Source organism: Oryx dammah, unplaced genomic scaffold, assembly GCF_014754425.2.
Source record: "Oryx dammah isolate SB20612 unplaced genomic scaffold, SCBI_Odam_1.1 HiC_scaffold_13, whole genome shotgun sequence".
NCBI classification, from domain to species: Eukaryota; Metazoa; Chordata; class Mammalia; order Artiodactyla; family Bovidae; genus Oryx; species Oryx dammah.
Window position 1 is genome coordinate 61,770,279 of NW_024070197.1, and position 20,477 is coordinate 61,790,755.

The 20,477-nt window shown below is 44.5% G+C and overlaps 1 protein-coding gene across 1 annotated transcript; it reads left to right on the forward strand.

Moving 5' to 3' along the window:
• Window positions 1-773: 773 nt before the first annotated feature.
• TMEM231 (transmembrane protein 231) lies at window positions 774-20,018 on the forward strand. The gene is made up of 7 exons (XM_040253510.1): window positions 774-997; window positions 1,105-1,274; window positions 14,968-15,096; window positions 15,682-15,825; window positions 17,830-17,911; window positions 19,010-19,115; window positions 19,475-20,018. Exons 1-7 carry the CDS (start codon window positions 859-861, stop codon window positions 19,653-19,655), a joined length of 951 nt encoding a protein of 316 aa, XP_040109444.1. The 5' UTR covers window positions 774-858; the 3' UTR covers window positions 19,656-20,018.
• Window positions 20,019-20,477: the final 459 nt, after the last annotated feature.

A 20,477-nucleotide genomic window follows, 5' to 3' on the forward strand; every position in this document is an offset into this window, starting at 1 on the left:
TTCACACTAACTCTGCACTGCAATGTGACCCTAGGGCCTTTTGATGGAGAACTTGGCTATGACTACTTAAAAAAAAAAAATTCCTTCTGCCATGTTTGAAATACTAGAAAGCAGATGGGATGGGGCGGGGGAAGCATTCACTTAAGTGTTCAGTTCAGTTGCTCAGTTGTGTCCGACTCCTTGCGACCCCATGGACTGCAGCTCGCCAGGCTTCCCTGTGTAACTTTATCTTTGAGGAGGACCACGGCTTCTCCTAAAATAAGTAGCCTAAAGCTTGTTCCCAATCAAGATAGCAAAATATAGCAGAGCTATACAGTAATTATCTTTTTTTTTTCCCTCTCGAACAGAAGGGAGATAGGACTGTTTCCGTGTCTGCCCTGCTATGGAGTATAGTGAAAGCGATAGAAAATTTGGAAACAAAGGGACCTGGTTTGGTCTTAACCCAGGACCAAGTGTCTAGGACCACGGCCACATTTTTTTCTGTTTGCCTCCAACGTACGGTGTGCTGTGATTGGTTAGACTTAAGTGTACAATGAACCACATTGGGGATTAATAGATGTGACTATTAATAAATAGTCAACATTTATGGAAAAAACCTTATTTTACAAAAATGTTAACAACGGCCACGATTTGGGCGCACAGAAACACCCTTTGGGAACGCGCAAGCAAAGCGCGACCACAGTGTACTTGCGGGCCCCGCCCCGTTGGCCACGCCCCCACGGAAGCCTGCCTGCTCGCTATTGGTCGCTCTCCCTGGGCCGTCGGTTGCCGTGGAGACCACGGCTATGGCAACCAGGAGAAGCCATACTAGGTCGAGGCTCCGGAACTGCCGAGGGGCCACGACCCCGTGTGCTTCTCATGGCGCTCTATGAGCTCTACGCGCATCCAGTGGAGCGGGGCTACCGTGCCGGGCTCTGCTCCAAGGCGGCGCTCTTCCTGCTGTTGGCCGCCGCGCTCACGTACATCCCGCCGCTGCTGGTGGCCTTCCGGAGCCACGGTGAGTCTGCCCCCCAGCCCCGGCTGGTGCGCGCCCCGCAGCGCTACGTGGCTCCCGCGCCGCCTCCCTGACCCCGGTCTCTGCACCCCGCACTCTCGTTACCTCAGGGTTTTGGTTAAAACGGAGCAGTTACGAGGAGCAGCCAACCGTGCGCTTCCAGCACCAGGTGCTGCTCGTGGCCTTGCTAGGATCCGAGCCGGGCGGGTTCCTCGCCTGGAGCACGTTCCCCGCCTTCAACCGGCTGCAGGAGGGTCATCTGCGCGTCCCGCTTGTCTCGGTGAGTGCTTCCCGCTTGGGCCCGGCCACGCAGACTGGGCTGCGGAGGGGATGGGCGGAGGGCGCGGGCGGGCGGGAGGCTCTGGCCCCCGTCCCGGGGGACCCGGTGTGCGGCTGAAGGAGTCACGAACCCCAGACCCGAGCTTGTTTCCTTTCCTGGGGGCCTGTTTGTTGGTACATTCGGCTTCTCCAAGCCGTCCCCCACCCCGGGTAAGCTGGCTGCTGCTGTCAGCGTCTCTGCTCTGCAGAGTCTCCAGCCCCTGGCATTTCCGTGGGCCTGGCCCTTCCTGAGGGAATGGTGGTCGCAGAGTTTGCTGTGTGAGTTGCGTTGTTGTTCATTCCCTAAGTCGTGTCCGACTCTATGGTGGTGGTGGTGTAGTCGCTAAGTCGTGTCTGACCCTTGCGACCCCGTGGACTGTGGCCAACCAGGCTCCTCTGTCCATGGGATTCTCCAGGCAAGAATACTGGAGGGGGTTGCCATGCCCTCCTTCAGGGGATCTTCCCGACCCAGGAATCAAACCCAGGTCTCTGGCATTGCAGGCAGATTCTTTACCAACTGAGCTCTGAGGGAAGCCCCACTCTGCGAGCCCGTAAACTGCAGCACGCAAGGCTTCCCTGTCCTTCACCATCTCCCCGAGTTTGCTCAAACTCCTGTGCATTGAGTCAGTGACGCCATCCAACCATCTCATCCTCTGTTCGGGTTAATCACCCCGTTGTGCCGCTCAGTTGTCCGTGCACCCACTGCCCGCAAAGAAAGGGCATGCAGTTTTAGGCGGACTGTCACCGGGAAGCCAACAGGCTGATTGGTTAGCCGACCTCCAGAACGTCCTGCTGGCGAGGCCCGCCTCCCTGGGCTCACCTCCTCAGGTGCCGCTCAGTCCTGCTGCTGCCTGGGGCTAAAATGAAGCACTTTCCTGCCTGTCGTGTAATAGCTGGTTCAAGTTAAGTGAGCGCTTCCTTTACAGTCACCCCTTTAAACTCACTTTCTGAAAGCATTTTCCTTTGGAAATAGGAAAATCCTGGATTTCCTTCTTCCAAAGTTGAATCTCTTTAGATATCTGAGATGATTGGCCTACATTCCAATTTGTGTAGCTGAAAAAAAAAAATTTCAGACTTTTTTCTCAGTAACTGAATAAAATGAAAAAAATTTTTTTAATGTGATTGGCCATAAATGAATAACTACCAACAAAATATGGTTATGATTACTTTTTATGATTACTTTAATTTTTTATAATTATAAAAATGCCTGCTCGTTGAAAATAGAGTTACAGGTACATATAATGACATGAAATTAAAGGCTCAGTTTGGTACATGTATCTAGACTTGTTAACCTTCATTTTAAGGTCTGCTAGGGACTTCCCTGATGGATCAGTGGTAAAGAGTCCGCCTGCCAATGCAGGAGACATGGGTTTGATCCGGGGGTCAGGAAGGTCCCCTGGAGAAGAAAATAGCAACCCACTCATGTTCTTCTCTGGGAAATCCCATGGACAGAGAAGCCTAGTGGGCTATATAGTACATGCGGTTACAGAAGAACCAGACACAACCTAGTGACTAAACAACCGAATATTTCGTGATATGGAAAGCTGTAATGGATTTACCAGTTTCCTGTTGGTGGATTTTTTTGTTTTTACTTTTTCACTATTAGATTATTGCAGTGAACAAGGTTTTTACTAAATCATACACCTTTAAACATCAAATTGTGAGGAACTGGAATAGAAGCTGTTTGTTGATATTGCAAAAATACATAGAAAACTAAGCAAGCAAATAAAATATTGTTAACTCCAGAAAAATAGAAAGGAAAAATAATCAGAGTTATGAATAGGATTTCAGTTGAGTTCAGTTGCTCAGTTGTGTCCTACTCTTTGTGACCCCATCAACCGCAGCATGCCAGGCCTCCCTGTCCATCACCAACTCCCGGAGTCTACCCAAACTCATGTCCATTGAGTCGGTGATGCCATCCAACCATCTTATCCTCTGTCATCCCCTTCTTGCCTGCCCTCAATCTTTCCCAGCATCAGGGTCTTTTCCAATGAGTCAGTTCTTCACATCAGGTGGCCAAAGGATTGGAGTTTCAGCTTTAATATCAGTCCTTCCAATGAACACCCAGGACTGATCTCCTTTAGGATGGACTGGTTGGATCTCCTTGCAGTCCAGGGGATTCTCAAGAGTCTTCTCCAACACCACAGTTCAAAAGCATCAATTCTTCGGTGCTCAGCTTTCTTTATAGTCCAACTCTCGCATCCATACATGACTATTGGAAAAACCATAGCCTTGACCAAATGGACCTTTGTTGGCAAAGTAATGTCTCTGGTTTTTAATATGCATAGGATTTACATAATCATAATTAGGTGAACACTAAATGTTGACTATTCAAAAGAAGAGTTTAACTCTTCTAGGGGCGGGTGCTAGGAAGAGGCAAAGAAAATTAAATCATCCCTCTCTGTGGGAAGACAATAGAGGATGCCTGAAACAGAAACTGAGAAGTGCCAATACAAATGTTATTTAAAGACATGAAGGTACATTTCTAAATAATAAGATAAATGAGGTGAATTTATTTGCTGTGTGAGTGGAAGCCTCCTGGGTTTTTTAACAAACATTGTTGAATATTTTGATCCTTTAAATGATCAGGTCCTTTAAATTTATTTAAAAAATAGAACTGGAATACAGACAAATTTCTTTTGGCAGCTCCTCCCTAATCTTCACACATTGTGCATTTTTAGTCTTATTTGAGCTTTAATGCTCTGGGGAAGGTGACTGTTGATGTGAGACCAGCATCAAAGTATGCTTCCTTTTCCCTGTAAACCCAGGGTTTCCTTTCCAACAGTAGAAGCAAAGGTTGTTTTTGTTTGCATTGCAAACACAGAAAAAATTAACTTGTTAGTTTTACTCTAGGTTAGCTTTCCCTGTCTTTTAAACTTTGAGTAGAAATCTTTTTTCTTTTCTTTTTTTTTTTTTTTTTAGAAATCTTTTTTCTTTACATTTGTATATTCCTATCTATCATATTCTTCTGGGTACTTGAGTCTTTAAGAAATAATCATGAGAACTTAAAATAGTCATGAAAACAAGGATACAGCATTGGGTTTCATGTGTGTGTTCTTTTCACTCGTTCGTCCACCATAAACTGGTTTGGCTCCCCAGCTGGATCACTAGTTAGCTCTTATCTCTGTGACCAGAAGCCGCTCCCTTGAGAGCACTGCCCGCCAGGCCCCTACTGCTGGTGTGTGTGTGTTGCGATTTTATGAAGCTAAGACTACTTCTTATTTTTATGGTACCCAGAGCTATCAATACTCTTTAATACTGGGTAATTTTGCACTGTAAAACATAAAGCTGAAGTTCTTTTTCTTAGTCTTTTCCCCTGTCCATTCCAAGCCTGTGTCTGTAAGTAAATTAAGACCTTGTAATTTGCAATCTTTCACAGTAAATTATTTGCTTCCTTCATGATTGACCTCTTGGTTTGAAAATAGTTTGAAATCATGAGATACAAATAAATGAGTTAGAATATATAAAGGAAGTACAGGGAAAAAAGTAAGTAAAAATTCTAGGAGAAAAAGAAGAATAACACAAGTCTACCAGATATTAAACTACACCTTAAAGGTCTAATAAATAAAGTAGTGTGGTTTGTAGACTTGTATAAAATATGGAAATGAACCCAAACATGCCTAAGGTGGCATTTAAAAATATATATATATATATATTTATTTATTTATTTATTTGGCAGTGCCAGGCCTTAGTTGTAGCATGTGGGATCTATTTCCATGACCAGGGATTGAACCCAGGTGCCTCTGCATTGGAAGCCTGGAGTCAGCCACTGGACCAACAGGGAGGTCCCCTAAGGTGGCATTTTAAATCAGTGAGTAAAGATGAAGCTAGTCCTCAGAGACTGTATAGCAGAATTAAAGTCCAGACCAAAATTAAATTTAAAATATGAAATCACAAAACTACTAAAACAAATGAGTGAAAACCTTTAGATTTCTGAGCATGACATAAAATCTAGAAGGCATTAAAGAGACTTTTTTGATAAATGCAAGTATATAAAAATAATTTTAAAAGCTGTTGGCCTGGTGAAAACCAAAAGCAAAGTCAAAACACAAATGACAACTAGGGGAAAAAGTTTTACTATTTGTTTCACTTGTAAAGGGCTAATTTTCCTAACATAAAGTGCCTCAGTTCAGTTCAGTCACTCAGTCATATCTGACCCTTTTCAACCCTTTGGACTGCAGCACGCCAGGCTTCCCTGTCCATCACCAGCTCCCAGAGCTTGCTCAGACTCATGTCCATAAAGTCGGTGATGCCATCCAACCTCTGTCCAGAGGATGCCATCTCATCCTCTGTCATCCCCTTCTCGCCTGCCCTTGATCTTTCCCAGCTTCGGAGTCTTTTCCAATGAGTCAGTTCTTCACATCAGGTGGCCAAAGTATTGGAGTTTCAGCTTTAACATCAGTCCTTCCAATGAACACCCAGGACTGATCTCCTTTAGGATGGACTGGTTGGATCTCCAAGCAGTCCAGGGGATTCTCAAGAGTCTTCTCCAACACCACAGTTCAAAAGCATCAATTCTTCGGTGCTCAGCTTTCTTTATAGTCCAACTCTCACATCCATACCTGACTACTGGAAAAACCATAGCCTTGACTAGATGGACCTTGTTGGCAAAGTAATGTCTCTGCTTTTTAATATGCTGTCTAGGTTGGTCATAGCTTTTCTTCCAAGGGGCAAGCATCTTTTATTTTATTTTATTTTATTTTTAAATCTTTATTTATTTGGCTGCACCAGGCTTAAGGTGCTGCATGTGGGATCTAGTTCCCTGACCAGGTACTGAACCCAGGCCCCCTGCATTGGGAGCCCGGAGTGTTAACCACTGGACCACCAGGGAAGCCCCAAGCATCTTTTAATTTCATGGCTGTAGCCTCCATCTGAGATGATTTTGGAGCCCAAGAAAATAAAGTCTGCCACTGTTTCCATTGTTTCCCCATCTACTTGCCATGAAGTGATGGGACCAGATGCCATGATCTTTGTTTTTTGAATGTTGAGTTTTAAACCAGCTTTTTAACTCTGACCAACTACCTAGTTTTAAAAATGGGTAAAGAATATGGACAGTTCATAGAAGATGAAACATGCCACTGGATTAGAAAAGTCTTATACACAACCTAAAATTTGAGAGTTATAATTTACAGCGGATATACTGAGGACTTCAAGCCCGGGAGGCTGCATCTCAAGTAACCCTGAGGAAACTGCTCAGAGGAGGTGAGGGAGGAGCTAGGATATTTAGGATAATTTGCGACAAAGGGCAAGTAGTAGAAACAAAGAGAAAGAAAGTGAAGTCGCTCAGTATTGTCCGACTCTTTTTCGACCGCTTGGACTGTCTCATCAGTCCATGGAATTTTCCAGGCAAGAGTACTAGAGTGGGTTGCCATTGCCTTCTCTAGGGGATTGTCCCAACTCAGGGATCGAACCTGCATTGCATGCAGACGCTTTACCTTCTGAGCCACCAGGGAAGATCTTGAATAAAGGAGAACTAGATCTCAAGTTAAGAATTTAAGGCCTTGCTATGTATGGGAAAATGCAAGAATTCAGGCTCAGTGAAATCAGTCCTTTGATAGGTACCTCACTTATCTGGGGCCAGTATTCTGTGTTTTCACATCCTGAGTTTCCTCAGAGCTCACCTTCCATGGTGGCTGTAATAGCTGAGGACTGTGATATCCTGTGTTTACTGATATAGCAAGCAATATTCTGTTTCTCCACACATAACTCTTTGACATATGAAATCACACTCATAATTAGGGAGATGCAAATTAAGGATAATTGAGATATCTTTTTTTTTTAATCTATCAAATAGGCAAAAATTAAGATTTCCTAGCCCCATGGGCAAGATGCATGCACTCCTGTATATCACTAGTGGGAGTGTAGATTGTAGAGCATTTTTGAGAAACTGGTTGTCCATGTTTGTCAAAATTACTGATTCATGTGCCCGTTTTTACTTCTAGTAAGGTATCTTAAGGCTTGTGCACACATGTGAAATGACATTTGAAAAAATGTACTCATTGCAGCATTGTCTGTAATATCAAAAGATGGCAAGCAACTTGCACAGTAATAGAAGACTCATTTTAAAAATTGTGTTACATCTACCTAGTGGAACAGATAGCTTTCTTTTTGAATGAAGTTAGATTTATATGTACGCGGTGCTTAGTTGCTCAGTCATGTCTGACCCTTTGCTACCGCATGGACTGAAGCCCGCCAAGCTCCTCTGTCCATGGAGATTCTCCAGGCAAGAGTACTAGAGTGGGTTGCCGTGCCCAACTCCAAGGGATCTTCCCAACCCAGGGATTGAACCCAGGTCTCCCAAATTGCAGACAGATTCTATACCATCTGAGCCACCAGGGAAGCGCAGAATGCTGGAGTGGGTAGCCTATCCCTTCTCCAGGGGAACTTCCTGACCCAGGAATCAAACCTGGTGCATTGCAGGCAGATTCTTTACCAGCTGAGCTACCAGGGAAGCCTGGATTTATATATACTGATATGGAATTACTCCAAGAGAAATTTGTTAGTATCAAAAACCAAAATCGTATATCATATGCTTCCATTTGTATAAAAATAGAAAAACCTATATATGAATGTGTATGTTTACATAGTCATACATGCCTGCTTCTGCTATCTCTGAAAGAATTCAAAAGAAACTGACAACATTGATTGCTCTGGGGGAGGAACTTAGATTCAGTGGGAGAGAAATCTTTTCACTAAATAGCCTTTTGTTCCATGGAAATGTAATATATATTGAAGATTTTAAAATTACTGATAAAGTGACAGTTTTTAAAGGAAAAATTGAGAAAGTGCCTTGTTAAACAAAAGCAAACCAAAAAGTAGTAAAAAAGCATTTGAAAGCAGATGCGTATATAAAGTGGCAGTTACTTAGGAAAATAGTTTGCAGTTCCTCAAAAAGTTAAACACAGTTACCATGTGTCCCAGCATCCCTACCCCTAGGAAGCTGTGTACCTCAGAACTGAGGACAGTCTACACAGAAACTTGTGCACAAATATTCATAGTAGCCTCATTGATAATAGCAATTACAATTTTTTAAAAAGTGGAAACAACTCACATGTCCATCAGTGAGTGAATGGACAACAAAGTGTGTTATAGCCATACAATAGAAGATCACTCAACCACAAAACGGAAAAGAGTCACGATACAGGCTACAACATGGGTGACCTTTTTTTACTCAGTGAAAGAATCCAGCCGCAAGGCAGTACGTATTGTAGGACTCCATTTAGGTGAAATGTCCAGAATAGACAAATCTGTAGAGACAGAGGTAGCTTAAGGATTCCGGGAACATGCGGAATTAATTGGCACAGAGGAGAGACAGAGAAAGTGAGTGCTAATGAGTATGTGACTGCTTTTTGGGCTGATAGAATGTTTTGAAATTGGAGTTAGTGGTGATAAGTCACCCAACTTTGTGAATATACTAAAATCTACTGAATTGTATTGATAGGAAAAGGGTGAATTTTATGATATGTGAATTATGTCTCAGTTTTTTTAAAAGTGGGTAGGCAAAACCCGGTAATGTGCTTACAAACCATAGTAATAAAAATTGATATACATTTACTGTGCCTCTGGCATAAGCTAAGAATTTTATCATTAGATAACACATTTAAATTTGTCTATGTAGTACTTGGCCTTTAACAAGTACTTAGTAAAAATGTTAGCCATTAATTTTTTTTTACATATTACATTATCTCTAAGGCTCACAGTAACCTTTTGAGGTAGAGGCTATACCCCTGTTTTACAGATGAAAAGAATGAGACTCAGAGAATTGACATAATTTCTGGCTCTCAAGTGAGCAGTCAGGACTATAGCTCATATGCCATATCTTGTTCCCTGTCTTAGACTCTTGTTCCATATCTTGGACTCTTCACCCTTAGTGCAACAAAATGCTTTTCTGACTCTGAAGATAAGGGTAGACTGACTACAGCCTGTCCAAGAAAGTGCCAAAAAGTGTAAGAAGCAGTGGTTTTAGATCAAAGTTTTGACCAAATGCTTGGAGCTGGCTTTGCAACTGATAACTTGGGGAAATGCCTTGGAAGTCACAAATGGTCAGTTCACCTTGCTTTGCTTCTGCGTTGGTCAGTTCACCTTGGACAGCGTCTCGATGCTTTTCACGCTTGAGAGAAGAAAAAAAGCACAGAATGACCTGTTTCCTCAACGAGCCTGACTGGGTTCTTTAAGCATCTGTGACTCGGAGAATGTGGGGCTGAAGGCTGTAGGAGGGTGCAGGGAGATGAGCGGAGAGGACTGGGTGTCAGACGTGTTTTTGCACGTCTCTGAAATCGGAGTGTGTCTGCCTGACGTGGCATCATACAGTAGCCGTTGACCGGAAGACAGGCTGGTCTGGGCCTCTTTGCCTACGCTTGCTCAAACATCAATGTGCCAACACCAAAACTGGTGGAAGGGACATGAGCAACTCGAAAGAAAACCCTGGAGGGACTTCCCTGGCGGTCCAGTGTTAAGAATCCCCCTCTCAATGCAGGGATGAGAGTTGGATCTCTGGTCAGGGAACTAAGATCCTGCACGCAGGGGACAGCAACTGAGCCCCCGAGGACATGTACTGAGCACTCGTGCTACAACTGAGGACCCCACATGCCATGACTAAGACATGGTACAGCCAAAAATAAATAACAGAAGTGTTCTAAAAAAGAAACAATAATAAAACATTTAACCCTAAGAACCAAATGAGAGGCAAGTAAGGGAAAGTTCAAGAGGCCCTTAAAAGTAGGACAGTTCCACATAATTGGAAAGCCTGCTTTAGAACTCAGACCAGTGGATTTTATTTCCCTTTGTGAATGTCTTTTTAGATGCTCTAACACCAGTGTGCTGCATGTTACAAAGGACAAAACTGCATAGAGAAGTATGGATAATACTGAGTCAAAAAATGATTCAAAAGAATCAAAATGTCGAGAAGTTTTAAGAATCCCTGGATCAATTTATTTTACATATATTTTTCTGTGTACATAAATATGATATATTAATATGCCTATATCTAAAAGCTCTTCCAATGAGTATAAAATAAATTCCCTGAGTGATTAGAAAGCACTGTGTCACACAGTAGTTTAACTAGAAGTATTTTTGCTTTCTTGAGCGAAGTTGCTCCAATCGTGTCTTGACTCTTTGCAACCCTGTGGACTGAAGCCTCCCAGGCACCTCTGTTCCTGGGATTGATTCTCCAGGCAAGAATTCTGGACTGGGTTGACATGCCCTTCTCCATACCCTTAGATTCACTGAAGTATAGGTAGCAAGGATTTTATAAGTCTAGGAGACACGGAGTAGCGGTTCCTACTTTGCTGGAGAGCCAAAGACTGGTGTCAAAGAGCATTTTCAGTATAAAAAGAAAAAGTGGGGAAAATGATGACAAGTATATGGTAAAGTGGACACAGGTATAAACTAGGAAATTAACTTAAATAAAAGAATATGACGCCAGAGAATAAAAGGTGTGGGGCTTCCCTGGTGGTCTAGTGGTTGAAAGTCCGCCTGCCAACGCAGGAGACATGGATTCGATCCCTGGTCTGGGAGGATCCCATGTGAGAAACCGCTGCAATGAGAAGCTCGTGCACTGCAGCTAGAGAGTAGCCCCTGCTCATTGCAACTAGAGAAAGCTTGTGCCTAGCGAAACCCAGAGCAATCTAAAAGTAAGTAAATAATTTTTTTAAAAAAAGAACAAAAGGTATGAAAACAAGCAGGAGCCAAATAAAATTCCAGCAAACTATCAAATAGTGTAGAATCGCTGATGAGGAAAAAATGTTCCAAGTCAGGGCGCTCTGAAAGCCACGGCACTAGTTAAATTCACAGCTACGCTTACAGGCAGATGCTTTGCTGGCTATGAGGTCTTGACTCAGCTCCAAACCCACCCCTCTCCTCTGTGGCGCTCATGTTGAGATACTGAAACCCACATTCTCCTCTGACAAATGGCTGCCTGTTAGGTTCTGCCAGTAGGAGGCATGGTAAGCCTTGTTCTGGAAGTGGCAGAAACCCGGAAATTGCACCCAGGGTGAAGAGCCATCACAGGCTTGAAGCAAACAGCAGGCATACATCCTTCCTTCAGCCTTACTGACTGGCTCCATGGGTTCTCCCTCCAAGCTCCAAAGGTATCGGCCCTCCCTTTTTGAGGTCTGAGTCCCAGCTCCTTGAGGCGTCCCAGCCTCTTCCTTTTCTGCTCCAGCCTTAGGTAGTCATCCTGCAAAAAGTGTCCCCTTTTTTGCCTTTTTTTTCCCACTAATGCCTACGTTATCAATTATCCGCTATACTAAATTCCCCTGTTAAAATACCTTGATTTTGTTTGTTTTCTTTCTGATTGGCCCCTGATCGACATAGTTGGACTGATGGGCGTTGACTAGATCTAGCAGTGCCTGCCTGTATTTATCCTATCTAGTATGTTAGTATTGGTTTCACAGATATCTGTAGAGGATTAACCTGTTTTAACCCCAGAAATCTTTGAAATTAGCGTTCTTATTGGCTGTTATAGAATCAGGAGTCGGCAAACGTAAGTCTCAACCCCAGGTCTGTCATTGGGTTGCATACCCTGTTTTGACCTTAGTGTAGTTATAGAAAGAGTATGATAGTACCAACCTCTCTAATTACTGCTAATTATTATTAGTAATAAAGCTTCTTGGATATGCAGAGGAATGACACAGGACAATCTGGATATACAGATTGCCCCGAGTTCACATAGACCTTATAGAAATAGGGGGATGGTGTGATTTATGAATTCTCTTAGCCAGACACATCCATTGGATTTTAGTTACTAATCTTGAACCTGTGTTAAAGAAGTATTAACCGTTTGAATACCTACCTTTGTAGCCATTGGATTTTGTATTAAGCTTCATTTAAAGTAAATGGAATTAAGATTTCCCTCATGGCTCAGTAGTAAAGAATCCACCTGCCGACGCAGGAGACACAGGTTCAATCCCTGGTCTGGGAAGATCCCACATGCTGCAGGGCAGCTAAGCCCAGGCTCCACAAATATCAGCCTGTGCTCTAGAGCCTGAGAACCACGACACTGAAGCCCAAATGCTCTAGAGCCTGTGCTGGGCAACAAGAGAAGCCACCGCAATGAGAAGCCCACGCTCTGCAACTAGAGAGTAGCCCCACTCACTGAAGCTAGAGGAAAGCTTGCAAAGCAATGAAGGCCCAGCACAGCTAAATAAATAAAGAAAAAAAAATTTTTAAAGTAGGTGGAATTAAATGACTGATCCCATCCATGGTCCAGGTGATAGCACAGCAGTGTAACCCACTAGCCTCAGGGAGCGAGTCTTACTTGGTGACAGGTCCTCTGTGAGGAGGGCATGGCAATCCACTCCAGTATTCTTGGCTAGAGAATCGCATGAACAAAGGAGCCTGGCAGACTACAGTCCATGGGATTGCAGAGTTGGACATGACTGAAGCACCTTGGCACGCATGCAGCTCTGTGGGAGAGGCATCATTTGCACTCTCACTCATCGCCATGGCCCTGTATCAGCCTCGTCTTTCACTGTCTCCAGCTCATGAACTCTGCTCAGCGCCACTGGCCTCATCTCAGCCTCGTAAACACTGACCCACTTTCACTCAGGGCACGTGCGTTTGGTTAGCCTGGGATAGTATTCCTCAAGATGTTTCTGTACCTCATCACCTCACTTCTCTGACTTCTCGGACAGTCAGGTATTCCTGCATACCATCTATATAAATTTCTGTTAAATTCTGCCCTGACCATTCTCTGATTTTAGCTTGCTTCACTTCTCTTTGTGGCACCAGCACTGCCTGCTGTCTGCACATGGTTTCCTGACTTACACTCTGCCTCCCTGGCTGGGAATGGAAGCTCCACTGTGGTGGGGACTTTGTCCATTTTGTTTGCCACTCTATTCCCAGAACCTGAAGCAATGCCTGGCACCTCTGGCACATAGTAGGCCCTCAGAAAATATTTGCCAGGTTAATGAGCGGATTTAACAAGCAGACACCAATTATGGTGCTGTACCAGATCTCTGCCCTCTGTGAACCTGGAGTAAAAGCATGCTGTTATTTTTGCAAAAAGATCTTTCATAACCAACATCTGCTCCTTGAGTTTAAGTCTGGACATTTTAGTCCTGGAAACAGGACCAGATTTGAAGTCAGATATGTGGCTTCATATCCTGTCTTTACCAGTACTAGCTGTACTCCATAAATCCTTTAATCTCCCTGAGACTTGATTTTCTCACGTATGCAATGGGAATAGTAGTTGCTCTACTTACCTTTGACTGATTGTAAAGTTCAAATGAAATGTGTCTCTCCCTCTGAGACTGTCTGAGAGTCCAGATTCTTCTGGCATTTCCCTCCTGACCACTATCCTTCCTCTCTCAAAAGTTGTTGATCTTTGTCTTCCTGTATAACCCTCAAGATCCAGAAAAGCTATGGATCTACCACAGAGAGGTAACCTGACTTTGTCTTCCAAGTCTTCCCAGATATCAACTGGAAAAAAAAATGTTCAGGAACACAAGGCAGCCTCTTTTCCATCCTACTCGTAATTGCTGATACATAATTGCCTCAGTAACCTGATCATCAGCCCTGGTAACAGATATCCCTGTGCTGCACCTGCAAAGCCGACAGAACGAGAGAGAGAATAGTATCCAACAGAAGAGAGAGGGTAGACTTCTCTATAACGCGGCCCAGGATAAGGACATTATTGTCTAGAAGGAAAGAAATGATTGAAAGGTTCTGAAAACTGAGATAACTCCATCTCAAGCGACCTTATTAGCCTGAAAAAGAACAAAGAATCTCTTCCCCCACATAAAGGTATGGAGGAGAACCACATGACTCAGTAGATGGGGAATCAGGGAGGGATATGCTGATACACCATCGCAGAGTCCTTCTGGGCGCCTGCGGAAAGGATCAGCTGTAACAGCGAGGTCCAGAGTTGCACCACGGAATCACGTCCCCAGTGACCACATCTCACTGACCGTCTCTCCGGCTCATCCTCTCAGGGTCACTGTGAGGCGAGACTGGATTTTGGCGGTTTTTTACGAGCTGTAATCTGTCTTTCTCCCTCCTTGGATCTCTGTTCTCACTGCCTTCATGTCACTAGTTTATAAAGTACCTATGGAGTCTTACTGCCTTACTGATTTTACTTTAGCTTTCTTTTTCATTGTACTGATTGGTACTAAAAGATACACCACACTTTAAAGCCCTGACATCAATCCAATGTTGAGAATCTGAAGCAAAGACATTGTGGTTAAAGAACATATAAACAGAGCCTGGTGTTTTTCTGCTGAGTCTGTTTCGGAAATGCAAAATGATTGGGGTTTTTTTCCGAAATCTGTTCTTAGGTGCTATTTAAACCTTCCCTATAAACTCAGGCATATTTCTTAAAAGGAAAGAAAACACCAGCAACAAAACGAAAAGGGTCAAATGAGACAACTGAAAAAGAATAACGCATCCAGATGTCGCATTGCTTTCATTGCCGCTTCCAGGTCCCAGCCAGTTTGGCCCTAGAATATTTAGAAGTGCGAGTGTGCAGTTCAGGGGCCATGTCTCTTTCCCCAGTATTGATCCACCTATAACTATTTAATGTTCTCTTTCTTCTTTCGGTGAGAGATGTAATGCCTGTGTGTGGCAGAGTCACTGTGTATGTCCAACATACTCCATGCTGTGGAGTCCTCCTGGACTTATGAAGGACCAGGGTCATCAGCCTTTTTTGGATTTCCTAGGCTAGAGAAGAAGACCGGAACCAGGATGGGAAAATGGACATGTTGCATTTTAAACTGGAGCTTCCCCTGCAGTCCACAGAGCAGGTTCTAGGTGTGCAGCTCATCTTGACTTTCTCCTACCAACTGCATGTGAGTTACTTTTGTCTTTACTTTTCTCATAGTTTTTTTTTTTAACTGTTTACTTTTTGGCTGCGCTGGGTCTTCGTTGCTGCATGTGGGGTTTCTCTAGTTGTGGTGGGTGGGGGCCACTCTCCCTTGCAGTGCGAGGGTTTCCTTGATTTGGAGCGTGGCTCTGGCTTTAGTTGCTCTGCAGCATGTGGAATCTTCCGGCCCAGGGATCGAACCCGTGTCCCTTGTATTGGCAGGCAGAGTCTTATCTACTGCACCACCAAGGAAGTCCTCCCTTTTGTCTTTCAATAAAACAGAGCCCCCCTTTCTGATTTCTGGGAAAACTCACACTGCAGAAGACTCTTTGGAGAAGTGTCATTTAGGATTTAGCTGCCAAAGTTAAATTTGAATGTTTTTCATGGAGGTCACATTAATTTCCATAAGCTTTTAATAGCTCCAGGGGTTCTGGGCAGAGCGCTTCCTGCATGGCTAAGCTCAGCACTAGGGGGACAGCTTAGGCTTCAACCACAGATGGGTGATGCTCAAAACCTGGAACCATTCGGCTCTGACTGAAATTGATATGGTCTCTCTTTCTAATGATTTCAGAGGATGTCTACATTCGTGATGCAAAGCATGGCATTTCTCCAATCCTCCTTTGCTGTTCCGGGGTCCCAGTTACATGTGAATGGAGACCTGAGGCTGCAGCAGAAGCAGCCCCTCGGCTACAGAGGCCTGGACGTCCGGTACAACGTAGGGACGCTTCACACTGCCGATCTCTTTTGCTTCCATATTGTATTGTTTATCAAGTGCTTTGAAGAGGGAGCAAGTAACTTTGGAAATAGCACTTCTCTGTGAGTGGCACAGAAAAGGATCTCTGAGGAATTCTTTCCGTGAATCCTTTCGAAATATGGAGACAGATATCCCTGTTCACATCTTCAAGAAAGAGGGAGAAGAATCTGTCTTTATCTAAGAACTGAATTATTTATAGTTTTGGGGTTTGCATGCACACGCACACAGTGTATTTCACGTGATCTTTCTTTGCCAAGCTTCTAACAGGCCAGCCCCGATTAAGAGGTTTAACTACGTCGTCTCATCCAGTCATCACGGCAGCCTCATGAGACGCCTTCTGTTGCCGTTCCCTGCTCTCCAGCTGTTTGTCCTGTCACTGTCCCCCTTGCTCCTTTCCAGCCCCGGGGTCCATTTTGCTGTTCCTCAAACCTACGAAGCAGCTCCTGCCTCAGGGGTTTTGCACTTACCTTTTCCTCTACCAAGTATCCACATCGCTTACCCTACTGCTCCGTCTGGTCCCTGGTCAAAGCTCCTGAGCACAGTCCTTGCTTGACACGCCTTCTAAAGAACATCCACCTGTCCCTCCATCATCGCTCACCCAGGTTTACTCTTCTTACCTTCACCTGAAATATGAAAGGGAGGTTTCCAGTTTGTTCATTTGCCATCTCCCTCAGCGTTAGAGGGGCTTCCCTTGTGGCTCAGCTGTAAAGAACCCGCCTGCAATGCGGGAGACCTGGGTTCGATCCTTGGGTTGGGAAGATCCCATGGAGAAGGGAACGGCTACCCACTCCAGTACTCTGGCCTGGAGAATTCCATGGACTGTATAGTCCATGGGGTCCAAAGAGTCGGACACGACTTTCACTTTCAGTGGTGAAAGCCCTGCTATCTTCTGTGTTCTCTCGCCCCAGCGCTTAAAACAGTGCCTGCCCATAATAAGCACTCAGAATTGATGAGAGAATGAACTCTCATTTCATACATGAAGAAACTGGAGCCTACAGGGATTGATTAATTTTCCCAAAGCTCACAGAGCCATGAATGGTCTGTCTGAGACCAGGACTCATGCATCCCATCCCTCATCGCAAACCTTTATGTTATCACAAGGAGGCCCATATAATTTGGGCTACTTTTGAAACTTAATAGGAAATGTTATCAGTTATTATAACCAGGACTGTCCCAGATAAACTGGGATTCATGGTCACCATAACCATAACAATTATCAACATACTATTTTTTTTTAACAGAAGGGACTATAAAATATAAATTTAATATGCTGTGCTGTGCTTAGTCGCTCAGTCTTGTCCGACTCTTTCCGACCCCATGGACTGTAGCCCACCAGGCTCCTCTGTCCATGGGGAATCTCCAGGCAAGAATAACTGGAGTGGGTTGCCATTCCCTCCTCCAGGGGATCTTCCCAACCCAGGGATCAAACCCAGGTCTGCACACGTTGCAGACGGATTCTTTACCATTGAACTACCAGGGAAGCCCATGTTAGATTATGTCAGGAATGCGATACTAGAGATCAGCTCTTTCTCGTCTTCAAAGGATTATGTGCTTATTACTATGTGTGCTTTATCTTTCCATTTCTGCATTTCAAAGAGATCACTTAGGGAGCATCCAGACAAAAGCAAGAAAAAAGACAAAGGGGTTGAAAATGTAGTCTCTTAGAAAAAATGAGAAGACTCATTTCTCCCATTGGAATAGAGAGGGGAATTATATAAGTCTCTTTAAAACCTGTGAAAGATGGATATTGACCCCTTGTTTTCTTCCCTCCAGAAAGACTGAAAGTAAATGACTTAAATTGTTTCAAAAGAGTGCATTCATTTCTGAAGAAAATATTATCGATGCTGGAATAGGCCCCCAAGCGCAAGAGGGTGGTCTCTGAGATCAGCCTGGGTGGGAGGGGGGTAGAAAAACCAAGAGCGCAAGTCGCTTGTGTGCTCACACCACGCCCTCCCGCGTACCCAGGTGTCTGTCATCAATGGGACCAGTCCGTTTGCCAGTGACTACGACCTCACCCGCATTGTTGCTGCCTATCAGGAAAGGAACGGTGAGTTGTGTGGACAGCTCATCCATCTGCTTCTCAAGGACTTTGCAGGTTAATGAGGGTGTTGGAGAGAAACAGAATTTGAGCCCTTGTCATATCAAAATGTTGAGACCAGTGAATGCTCAGCTATAGAAGGTGAACAGGTTGCTCAGAAGTTGTTATTTTCCTCCTGATCCAGAGACCTACCCCCTAACTATCCCCTGCACTGTTCCTCTGGTCCAGCAGGTTAGTGCCAATTCACTGCTGTATTTGTCCCACCACTGGTTGGATGGGTTTATGTGTAGAGAAAGGTGAGTTGCTTCCCACACCACACCTGTAAGAAAAACCGAAGACAGGCTGCTCTCCGTAGTGTTCATATGGAAACAGGGAGCCTGAGTGACTCACCGCGTGTCAGCAGCTGAAGGAGGAGAAGGCACCCACGATTCTGGCTGAAAGGCAGAGGGTGCCCAGGGCCTCCAAGAGGCAAGACTGCCAGATCGTCCCTGAGTGTGCGCTTGACTCAGCGTATCTGGCTGCTTGGTGGTCTGAGGTTTCCTCTAAAGGAATCTAAAGCATTGCTTGGCAACCAGACACAGAGATACACAGACATTTAACAAGTCAGGGGACCGCAATTCCAGTATTTCTTTCTGGTTTCCAAAAATAAAGGAATTTGAGAACACGACTTAGAAACATTTATCTGCAAATCAACTTTTCTTCCTTAATTCCTTCCAGTTATTGTCCATATGTAGAGTTTTTATACAGCTCCTGTCACAGTTTAGAGACAGTTTTTGTCTTCTGTACTTTGTAATTTAATATTTCCCCCACACCGCTAGAAAGTTTTCATTGGTTTTCTTTTTAGAGGTAGCATAGTATTCCTTTGCTTAGCCATTCATTTGCTTAGACAGTTGTAGAACACAGACTGTTTTTAACATCCTTTGACAAGTGTTTTAACAAATACTATGTGAGCAGCTTTGAACATTCAGTTTCTCTTTCCTTTTGAATTATTTCTTTGGAATGTGTTCTGAAATGCAGAGTTGGCTTGAGAGGTCAGAGTATGTTACAGCCCTCAGTATTTTACTGCCAAAGAGAGCATTCACGGATTAACTCTTCATTGTTTTGCAGTAACCACCATCCTGACTGACCCCAGCCCCATCTGGCTGGTAGGAAGGGCTGCAGAAGCTCCATTTGTGGTTAATGCAGTCATCCGATACCCCGTGGAAGTCATTTCATATCCTTTCTGTTAAGGGGCCAACAGTAGCTGGGTTTCAAAAAAGAAAAGAGGGATTCCTTAGATGTCTCAAGAGGGAACAGATGTGGGAAGCCTCAGACTGGAAATTGCTGCATTGGTAGTCGCCCACAAATGACTCTGTCTGTCTGCAGTTCATACGGGAAAAAAATATTCATTTCCTGTCCTTTTGAGCATTTCTTCTAGGTCAGAATCATACATATTTATATCTTAATAATCTTTGATTGTCTCTTTTATCTTAAGGGTATTTGAAACATTTTTTGTGATTTTCTGTATAAACTAACCCTTTGGTGTAACATGTATGCAGAAAATGTCATCTGTGACTCCTTAACTGTTTGTACTTATCTCCCAGGATTCTGGGAAATGATAAAGTTTGCCTGGATCCAGTATGTCAGTATCCTACTTATCTTCCTGTGGGCATTTGAAAGAATCAAAAGATTTGTGTTCCAAAATCAGGTGGTGACCACAATCCCTGTAACAGCTGTGCCCCAGGGAGAACTGTATAAGGAGCATTTATCATAAGAAGACCCTTCTGAAAACTAAGCAAGACCGTGGCCACCCCGCTGTTGTCTTCTGAGAACTACCCTCTTGCGAAATTTCTGAAAAGAGTCCATGGCCGCTTGCCCCCATGTGTGCTTTTCCCATCAGAGACAAAGAACAATCCTTTCTAATTTTCCTCTACACAAATTCTGTTTCTTCTAAGCATCTGCAGAGATAATCAGGGACTAGTTTGTAGAAATGTTTCTGAGGGTTCCTGAAGGCTATAATTTGCTTTTGTTTTTGTTTTTCGCCTCAGACTTGGATCTCGGGAGGAAACTACAGTCAGTTCAGACAGCTTGGAAAGAGTCCCATCTCTGGTGAAGCAAAGACTTTTCCTCTCTTGAACTGAGAAGCATGCCGTGTATTTCTTCCCCCTGTTGTAAACCAGGTTTTCCTCTTTGCAGGGCTCTCTGGGGATAGATACGCAATCATCAGCACTTTCCACTCCTGGGCGTCTAAATTTCCACTCAGCACTGGTTTCCAGAACTGAGAGGCCTTTAACCAGCTATCTGGAGGGGGAGAGGGGAGCGCTCGGAGCACATGTGCGCGCGGGCGGGAGCCCTGAGGACACGCGGCCTGGCGTCCACCTGCTGCGTCGAACAGACAGGGGTCTGTGGCAGCCCCGCCGAGCAGCCCTTGATCCCGCCCGGTGGGCGGCGCTTGGCCTCGGGCTGAGCCCTGGAATAGCAGGCCGCGGTCAGCAGGGCTGCTGCGGGCACAAGCCCTCCACGACTGTAGGGGAGTAAGCCCTGCAGCAACAGGCGCTTTCTCCCTGGCCCTCGCCCAGCAGGCTGCACGCTTGCC

Bases quoted from the DNA above. Each gene is read 5' to 3' on its own strand.
- TMEM231 (XM_040253510.1), top strand. From the start codon at position 859: ATGGCGCTCTATGAGCTCTACGCGCATCCAGTGGAGCGGGGCTACCGT. The intron at 15,097-15,681 runs GTGAGTTACTTT...TAATGATTTCAG, and splicing joins CTTTCTCCTACCAACTGCAT to AGGATGTCTACATTCGTGAT. The intron at 15,826-17,829 runs GTAGGGACGCTT...CCGCGTACCCAG, and splicing joins GCCTGGACGTCCGGTACAAC to GTGTCTGTCATCAATGGGAC.